A 10,771-nucleotide genomic window follows, 5' to 3' on the forward strand; every position below is an offset into this window, starting at 1 on the left:
TGCTTTTGGAGTGGTGTTTACCACCACTCTCTCGTCTGCTTATCCTCACCAAATTCACCACCAACCTCTCACTCACAAACATCATGATAACAAACCAGAACCAACGTTAAAGCCATCTCCGGAAGAAGAGCCACAACTAAAACCATCTCTAAAAGAAGAGCCAACGCTGAAACCACCCCCTGAGGAAGAGCCGAAGCTGAAACTGCCTCCGGAAGAAGAGCCGAAGAAGCCACCTCCAGAAGAAGAGCCCAAGAAGCCACCTCCAGAAGAGGAGCCAAAGGTGAAGCCACCTCCAGAAGAGGAGCCAAAGAAGCCACCTCCAGAAGAAGAGCCGCAGCTGAAGCCACCTCCAGAAGAGGAGCCAAAGAAGCCACCTCCAGAAGAAGAGCCCAAGAAGCCACCTCCAGAAGAAGAGCCGAAGCTGAAGCCACCTCCAGAAGAGGAGCCAAAGAAGCCACCTCCAGAAGAAGAGCCGAAGCTGAAGCCACCTCCAGAAGAGGAGCCAAAGAAGCCACCTCCAGAAGAGGAGCCAAAGAAGCCACCTCCAAAAGAGGAGCCGAAGCTGAAGCGGCCTCCAAAAGAGGAGCAAAAGAAGCCACCTCCAGAAGAAGAGCCAAAGAAGCCGCCACCAGAAGAGGAGCCGAAGCTAAAGCCACCTCCAGAAGATGAGCCGAAGAAGCCACCTCCAGAAGAAGAGCCGTCACTGAAGCCTCCTCCGGAGGAAAAGTGGCAGCTGAATCCAGGTGAAGAGCCTCCCAAAGTGGAGAAGCCACCACGGAAACTTCTAAAGCCCACTACTAAAAATTAGGAAGAATCTTCTGTTCAGTTTCCCTTGCATGTATAACTGGATTGTTATGTAAATGTATTTGTGGAATAAGGGATGCTAAGTACATTCCACGCTCTTTTGCAAGCCAGTGTTATATTTCAACGGTTTGCTAGCAAGTCGTGTGGTCATTATAATCTGTATTTTAACCTACTATTTCCAATATTATGTAATAATATAGTGTTTGTGTTATTATTGGCATGCATATAGATTGTTGCTAAGCAATTGTATTTCTTTTAGTGTGACGTTCCCATGTAATAGTTAGTGATCTATATATACTTTACGATCGTTTGGTTATTGTCACCCTAATGTGCATATATGCAATTATTTACACTTAATGTAATGTTTTTGTTGCACAAAAATACTAATTGTCGGTTGTAAAAGATTAGATGTTAATCATAACAATCAGTAAAACAAGTCTCTTCATAGAGAATTTGTTACTATAATTATTGGATGTGATTAATGGACCGTGTACCGACTGAAAACGAAGTCAATTAGAAGAGTTTTTGGTTAGTACTGATCTCCCGAGTACCGTAAATAATAATATAATAATAAGCAGATGAAAAAAAGTTCTATGGATAAAATGTACTTACTTTTTAGTTGAACAAATACTACAAGCTTGTATGGTAAAGCGATAATCACTACAAAAGACAAATCTTAACAAACTAACGCAAAAGTTATAGTTTTATTAGGGAAACAACTAGTTTCACGCAAAAAGAAAAAAAAAAGTGGAGGATATGTTACAAAAATCAAAACATGAATTTTCTTTTCTAATAAGACAAAAGAAAAGAAAACCAAATATTAGGAATTGCTAATTGCCACTACTTTTTAGTAGCAATCTGATTTTTTAGCACCTATAAATTGTGATGCTTAGCATTTTTTATTTACATTAGAACTTAGAAAGTTATATCGCATATAAATACACACCGACCCATTTACGTGTACAATACTTGGACAATATTTTCACTAATTATTTTCCATTTTGTTTTTTAACTTTTGTTTTTGGGATAATGCATTTGGCCAGGACGATTCATGCAATATGGGATTGGACACACTGTAAATTCATAAGATATGCAAAGGCGTGGTAGTGCCTACCGTGCTAGTGCCACAAGTAGTTCTCGTTTTTTTCGCTGATTCGAGTTTTGCTACAGTAAAAAGCTCTCAGAAACAGTCACTTTTAACTTTTTTGCTACAGTAAAAAGCTCTCACACAACATCACATCTCAACTCGAATTAAAAACTCGAATTAGCGAACCGACATAATTGGCTCTATTTCCACCCACAAAACACAAGCCACTTTGAAAGGGAAAAGAAAAGATAAACAAAGGGGCATAAAATTTTAAACTGGGATCAACTTTTGCGTTTTTTAGACAACTACGAATCTTAACTTATCCTCCACCTTTTCTTTTTATAGTTAATATCCTCCACTTTTCACAGCCTTATGCTTAAAAATTCAATTATTGGTATTTTTTTGGGTGGTTTAAATGCGAAGAATTATTACTCCGAACCTCAACTGTTGGTAAATTTGGCGGTAAAATACGAAATGAATAAAAAATGTAAATAAAATAGACACAGATATCTTACGTAAAAAATCCCCAAAGGAGACGGGGTAAAAACCACGGAATAAGTGTAGAAAGATTTCACTATGAAAAATAGGATTACAACCTTCTCTCTGAATCACACGTAGAGAAAAATAAGAACCTCTCTCTTATGCAAATAAAAGAAACTACTCACAAAAGAAGAAAAAACAGGGGAAACTAAATTTCTTTCACACTTGGGAATACTCTCAGAAAAAGAGAGAGTGAGATGATTAAAAACTAAGGAAGGAGCTCAGTATTTATAGGCCCAAGGCCTCCCCCCTCTTTCTTTCCTTCACGTTTCTTCCTTCCCTTCTCTTCTTTTCCTTTCTTCTTTCTTCTTCAAACTTGTGGACTGTTGGGCTTCTTTTTCCCTTTTTTTTCTTTATTTTTGACTGTCCATTGTCTGCAACCCATCATATTTGACATTCTCCCACTTGCAGATTTGATTGAGGATCAATCATGTATCCACACTATCCTTTCTACCTTGTCGCTGCTATGCTGCTTACGTTTATGCTAGGCTACACGCGAATCTATAGATTTTGATCTTCACAGTATTTACTGGCTTGGTCAACGCATCTGCTAGGTTCTCTTTTGTGTGAATCTTTTGCATATTCACACTTCCTTCTTCTACTACTTCACGAACAAAGTGAAATTGAACTCCTATGTGTTTCGTCCTGGAATGAAAGGCTGGATTTCTTACAATGTGCAAGGCGCTCTGGCTGTCACAAAATAAAAGAATCTTCTCTTCTTTGTGCTCGAGCTCCTCCAATAACCTTTTAATCCAAATTGCTTCCTTACAAGCTTGTGTAGCCGCCACGTATTCTACTTCTGTTGTAGATAATGCCACAATTGACTGCAGTTTCGAAACCAAGCTTACAGCTCCTCCTGCAAGTATGAACATATAGCCTATAGCGGATTTTTTCTGAATCTTAATCCACATAGCCTCTGACAGTAAATTTCAATCCTCCATAACATAATGCATCATCTAAGGTACCCTTGATGTATCTCAGGATCCTCTTGACAATATTCCATTGCTCTTTACCTTGATTCGTCATGTACCTACTAATCGCTCCCACTGCTTGTACAATGTCTGGTCTTGTACAAATCATAGCGAGCATTAAAATACCCACTGTTGATGCATACAGTACTCAAGACATCTCCTTTCTATCTACTTTATTGCTAGGACACATGTTGGAGGATAACTTGAAATTAACAGGAAGACGGGTAGAGATTGGCTTATAATCTTGCACGTTGAAGCACTTCAAGACCTTTCTCAAGTAATTCTTCTGAGAATGCCAAATCTTCGCATTATTTCTGTCTCGGTGAATTTGTATCCCTAGAATCTTATTTGTTGATCCCAAGTCCTTCACATCAAATTTCCTAGCCAACTGTGCCTTCAATTCTTGGACTCGATTTTGTTAGGGCCCGTGACATGTCGTCCACATACAACAGCAAAATGATGAAATCTCCATCACCAAACTTCTTGAAATACACATAAAGGTCTGCACTGAGTGTTGTACCTAAGGCTCATGATATAGGAATCAAATCTCTTGTACTAACACCTCAGTGTCTGTTTGAGACCATACAAAGATTTGTTTAACCTGCAAACCAAGTTCTCTTTACCTGCTTCTGCAAAGCCTTCTGGTTGGAGTATATAAATCTCTTCTTCAAGATCTCCTTGAAGAAAAGTAGTTTTCACATCTAGCTGCTCTAGATGTAAGTTAAATGTAGTACACATCACCAAAACTACTCCAACTGTAATGATTCGAATCACATGTGAAAATATTTCATTGAAGTTAGTATCTTCTTTCTGAGCATATCCTTTCACTATTAATCTTGCAAGGAATCGCTCCACTTGGTCATTACCATCGTGTTTGTTCTTATAAACCCAATTATTTTTTATGGCCTTCCTTCCTCATGGTAGCGAAATAATATCCCACATCTTGTTCTTATGTAAGGCTTTGATTTCTTCCTGCATTGTAGCAATCCACAGGGATACATCTTGGCTTTTGATTGTCTCCTGGAAAGTTGATGGCTCTCCGTCCTTTGTTAAAAGACAGTATGCAACATTGCTCTCAGTAACATAATCTGAATGCCAAACAGGTGGTCTTTTCTCATGAGTTGACCGGTGAACTTTGGAAGCTTCAGACTCGACTTGTTTTTTATCTTCGTGCTTTGCTGCTACCTCAGAAGAAACTAGATCTTCATTTGGCTTATCTTCCACCTAAATCGTAGTAGTCTCTGACTTCTCCTTTGAAGTGTTATCATCTCTTTTCTCTTGCAATTTATTCTCTGCAAATATGACATCTTTACTGATGAAATTTTTGTGGGCAGTGGGATCCCATAATTTATATCCCTTAACACCATCAGCATACCCCAAGAAGATACGCTTTTTGGATTTCAGATCCAACTTCAATCTTTCTTGGTCATTATACATGACGTACACAGGACTTCCCAATGTATGTAACTGAGAATAATCAGATGGCTTACCAGTCTACATCTCCATCAGTGTTTTCAAACCTATTGCATTTGACGGAGACCGATTAATTATGTAACAGGCAATTTTGACTACTTATGCCCAAAACGACTTGGCTAGACCTGCAGTCCTTAATATTGCTCTCATCCTGTTCATCTGCTCTGCCACTCCATTTTGTTGAGGAGCGTATGCCGCTGTGAATTGTCTCTTGATGTGTTCTTATTGACGGAATGCATCAAACTCATCCTTTGTCTATTCTCCTCCATTATCAGTTCTTAGACACTTGATATTCTTTTGAGATTCAAGTGCCACCCACACTTTGAAAACATTGAAGACTTCAAAAATATCCACTTTCCTTTTGATTGGATACACCCAACATCGCCTGAAGTAATCATAAATGAAAGATACAAAGTATCTCGCCCCTCTGAGGGATGATACCGGTGCTTGACAAACATCAGAGTGGATCAATTCTAAGATGTCATTGCTATTAACTTTAGATTTGTTGAACCTTAACTTGTGCTACTTACTTGTAACACAATGCTTATAAAACAATAATTTTACTGAGCTGAGCCCAAGGAGTAGTTTATGTTTATAGAGAATCAACAAATCTCGTTTCGACATATGACCGAGCCTCTAATGCGACATTATCATTGATTCTTCTCTTGAACTCGTCGATGCAACAAATGACTCTCCTTCTTGGTGTGTTTCTCCCAAAAGCATGTACAGATTTGCAGCAACTTTTTTTTCTCCCTTCATTACTACAAGCGCACCTTTAACAATTTTCATGATCTCATTTTCAATGTGAGTCATGCACCCTGTATTATCTATTTGTTCTAGAGACAATAGATTTTTCTTCAAGCCCTTCACATGCGTACCTTCTGTATAGTATGAATAGTACCAATATCGTACATCTTCAGTTTGATAGTGTCGATGCCAACGATCTCTAAGGGATGATCATTTTCCATGTACACTAGTCCTCTCGAGATTGGTTCATATTGATGAAACCATTTTGTCCTAGCTGTCATGTGCCATTATGCCCTTGAATCTAGTATCCATGCATCAATGAGCTTCTGTCTGCCTTCAACAATTGTTGTTGCCTCGCTGTATAAGACGTCACCATCATCTAAGGTACTTGCCACATTTCCTTTAGAATTCTTCTCCTCACTTTTCTTACCCTTACACTCTTTCTTGAAGTGCCCCTTCTTGCCACAGTTGTGACATCTCATGTTCTTTTTCTTACTTCTAGATTTTGATCTACCATGACTTTGACTCCCACTAGGGCCACGTTTCATTGATCTCTCTCTTATCATCTTCAAAGATTCTAACTACTGTATGCTTACCAACCTATCTTCCTTATTCTTCTGTCAGCTTTCTTCTTCTAGAATTGTGGCTACAACATCGTCGAAGACTATATGATCTGTGAGGATATTGTTGGTTAGGTTAATGATGAGTTGATCATATGAATTAGGTAGAGTTTGAAGTAGAATCTATGCACGTTCACCTGCCTCTACTTTGTGACCCAACGACGTGAGCTAAGAAAATAGAGTATTCAGAGTGTTGATATGGTCGGTCACTGATGTGGATTCTGCACGTCGATGAGTGTCCAATCTTCTCTTTAAGAAGATCTTATTGGGGACTAACTTGGTCTCGTACAACTTCGTCAAAGTATCTCAAATTTCTTTCGTTGTTTTCTTCTTTGCGATACTTGATAGAGCCTACTCTGCTAATGCCAAGTTCAAATTGGCAATAACATTACCATCCATCTCATTCCACTTGCCATCATCCTTAATTTCTTGCGGTCTTTCTCCAAGTGCAGTCAGACAATTATCCTTTCTTAAAATTGCCTGCATCTTCATTTTTCACAACGTGAAATTGCTTTCATTGAACTTCTCTATTTTGAATTTTTCAACCATTTCATGATTTGCTTAACTCGCACCGTTTCACTACAGCTATGAACAATACTTGTATAGTAACTGTACCGACTAGGTAATTCTCAGGAAAAACTGTAAATGAATACACCAGTTCTATCAACAAAGGATAGATTCAGACAGCTTGCTAAATAGAACCACCTTACTAAGCAAGTTCCTAGAAAAGGCATAGAGGGTCTCAAGTAGACCATTTAAGTTCCAGCAACCTAGATAGAACCTACTTACTCCTTACTTATTCACACCGTGAACATAACTGTATATGTGACTAGTACAATATACTTGAATTGTAACTCCGTCGTGAACAGTAACTTCACTTGGATGCTTTGAGCCTGGATGACTAGTAGCAATTGGTCGTAATGATACTATAGAGAACTTTCAAGGCGGACAAAATAAGCTTTTACTTCGCCATGACTTTGTTTTCTTTTATATACATTATATGGAGAAGAAAACGATATATCATTTTTCATATGATCTCCTTTTTCTCAAGAAAACTTCTATTAATTTTAATGGATAAAAAGTTTAGAGACTATAAAAATTTTGTATGTATCGTAATTCAAAAAATTTAATTTATCACTTGATGAGTACATGATTATCTTTGTTAATTCTCATAAATCAATTATCAAATTTAGTGTTAGGCATCAGAACTGTCAATAATCAATAGTTCGTGAATAATTGTCAAAATTTAAAATTTAAAAAATTTCAAATTTAACAATGATGTTTTTTAACTCTATTATTTATCCAACTACATCAAATTTTGATACCACTACAAAAAATTAACCTGTAGGATACATAGTGGCAACCTGAAGATTATGAATGATAATTATTTGCAGGTTACGAAAGATAACCTACAAGTTATTAGTGATGTAAGTTAAATTTAACAAAAGTGACAGAAATAAAATAGTATTACTTTATTGATGACATTTTTAAAATTCCCCTTAAAAATTCAGGTGTTCAAAATTCGAGACTAATAGTACCAATTACCCAATTTTAAGTCCAGCTTGTTCTACCATTAACGACTTAAGAGTTCCAACTTTATGTTGTTTAATCTATTTTACAAAAAACAACCAAAAAAAAAAGTTTCTATAATAGATAAATAATTTTAAGGATTTGTCATTTTTACTTTCAATGTCGTTTTCTCTTCAACAAGTAAACGACATGTACTCTATATCTCCATGATTGTTTTGTTGTTGACAAAAATACTCTTTATAAATGAAAAAGCATGTCGTTTATTTCCAAAACGACATGCTGCTTATAGTATAAAATCAAAGTCGTTTCTTAAACAAAAGGCAAAGAAAATATTAAAAAAGAAGATAATAAAAAGACAGAAGAAAATGATGTAATAACAAAAATTGAAACGTCACATTTACTATAAGAAATAATTGCTCTTTAAGTACAAGAAAGGGTTCCCCGACACAAGAAGCTTATACTAATTATTCAGAGCAGCATCTCTTGAAATAATTGATCTTATGTTGTAATTTCTTGAAATAATTTCTTATGTTAATAATTGCTCTTATATAGTTGAAATATATAATTCGCTTCTTATTCAAAGAAACTCATTATTATTATAACGGAAAACAAAAATAAAAATTAATAATTTTACCGAAAGTCAGCTATCTCAAAAAATATGTTTAAAAGAAAAAACAAAAACTCAGAATCCATGTGATCTGAAAGCTATTCTGAGACAAGAAGGTTATCATTCAGAGCAGCAATATTTCTTGGGTTTCCTATGGCTAAGGCCATCACAACCAAATAAATCGTGACTTTGAATAAAGGCTACTAATTACTCATCTCCTGAAGCATGTGAAGATTTTCCCAATATCCTTCTCCATAACAATATGGTTCAGTATTGCTTTCCCAAATCCAACCGGAAAAGCAAAACCTCTACGCATCCATTCCATATCCACGGCAACGGGATCTTCTTGAATGAGTCAAAGCCTCCGCCTTGGCATCCGTGCTTTGCCGGATGGCATCCGTGCTTTGCCGGATGGCACCCGGTGTTGAATCGACCCTACTATCCCACTCCGGTCCTTCATGCATGCCAACCTTACAACATAGCATCAAACAAGAAAAATTCTTACTGATTTTTCTTAATCCATGAAAGAAGTTAGACGTGCACTACAAAGCTACTTAGATTATTATCTTTTGGTTTATTTTGTTAGTACTTCATTCAAACAGAAAAATTCCTACAAGGATTAATCCAAAAAAGGTTCTCATACGCAAAATTCTAAATACAAATGGAATGTCCACAAAGACGGAGCCACAAAGAGCTTAAGCGCCCTAACTTTGTTTTTACACTTATATAGATGTATTTGATACTAAATTTATATATAACCCTCAAAATTAAAAACATAAACTGAAAAGCTTTTACTTTAAACCAAAGTCCAACTATTATCCCTAAGAACATAGCAAGATCTCCTCCCTCTAGTGATGATGACTTTGATTGTTTATTTAAGTAACTCTGTTTGTCTTTTCTCTATGAATTTCTTATTTATTAATTTTTTTCACTAGTGTACATATCTTCACATCCCCTTTCAAAACAGAAAGGGCATGTAATAATTCCTTGGGGATGTCAAATTAAATTATACATAATTTATTTTGTTTGTTTTACTTTTTAAACAAAAGTCATTATTTTTTTTCATAATATATAGATGAAATTACATTGAATGAAGGGTAGATAATTAGATATTCAAAAGGGAAAAAAAAAAATAGGGAGAAAGAGGCTAATAGAAAATTTTAGAAATGGGTTTTAAATATATAACATATTTGCTGGTAAATATTTATTTACCCGGAGTATTAAAGTATTGTTCGATTTTGAAAATTAATTTATTGGAAAACGTAAAAACCATTTTGCAAAAATTTTTACTCCAATTATTTCAAGAAAGCAAGTCAATAGGACTGGACCAATTTTTAGTTACAGTTTCATTTCTCTTGAAGTCAACAATGAGGCATTACCTAGTATCACTTTGTACATTTGTCATCGATATTGCGAGCAACTTGACAACTGTGCAAGGAATTAGAGAGAAATAGAGCGTTTCACAGTCTTGGGATAAACTGGTGGATTATACGTAAAGTTGTGATTCCTAATACTGGAAAGAAACCTGACTTTGCTCTGTGTTTGAAGTGAAAGGGGTCTCAAATTTGCGTAAATAAATCGGATTCGCTCATGTCACATCTAGTTCTTTTCATTACTCTTTTCCATGGGGTTCTTACTTGTTATTATATCTTTTTTTTCCTGTATTTTCTCATTTAGTTAGTAATTGTGGCTGATTTTTTATTTTTCATTTTCGTTATTATTTTTTTCTTATTAATAAATTTGAGCCGAGTAAGTCATCCGCTGTCCTTTTTTTTTTTTTCAAAAAGAACCCTGAAGTGATTAGTTAAGTAACTACAAAAAGTAATCAAGAACAAATATGATCCTATTAGTCATCTACATATATCATATAAGAGCACACGAATAAATGGCGTGAGTCATAAAGAACTCTTATTTCTGGAACGTGGAAAACTATTATCGGCCTATTCCCATATTAATACCATGATCTCATTTCATCAGTTCGGATGGATTGTCCTGGGTACTGACCATTAGGCAGCGGCTTGTGCACTGGTGGTGAGGATATCAGTGGTTTTACATATGGTGACTTCGTCACGTTACGTGGTTGAGTTGGAGATTGCGGTTTTGGTTTGGGCCTAGGCTTCTCTCCATAAGGAGGGTGAGTTGGGACCAACTCAGGTTTCTCTATTTGTGGAGGGTTCTTGTACATCTGGGTTGATGGCAGATTAGGCTTTCCCCCATGTTGTGGAGGGGTCTGGGTTGGTAGCGAATTAGGCTTCGCCCCGTGTTGTGGAGGGTTCAGATACACCAGGGTTGGTGGCGAATTAGGCTTCGCACTGTATTGTGGGGGGTTCACATACACTGGGGTTGGTGGTGAATTCAGCTTTTCACTGTGTTGTGGAGGGCTCAGATACAT

At 36.5% G+C, this 10,771-nt stretch overlaps 1 protein-coding gene across 1 annotated transcript; it reads right to left on the reverse strand.

The window, feature by feature from the left end:
• Positions 1-8,687: 8,687 nt before the first annotated feature.
• LOC21390538 (extensin) lies at positions 8,688-10,771 on the reverse strand. Its single transcript, XM_010111301.1, has 2 exons — positions 10,384-10,771; positions 8,688-8,833 (listed from the first exon to the last, which is right to left on the reverse strand). Exons 1-2 carry the CDS (start codon positions 10,769-10,771, stop codon positions 8,688-8,690), a joined length of 534 nt encoding a protein of 177 aa, XP_010109603.1.

Source organism: Morus notabilis, unplaced genomic scaffold, assembly GCF_000414095.1.
Source record: "Morus notabilis unplaced genomic scaffold, ASM41409v2 Scaffold232, whole genome shotgun sequence".
NCBI lineage: Eukaryota > Viridiplantae > Streptophyta > Magnoliopsida > Rosales > Moraceae > Morus > Morus notabilis.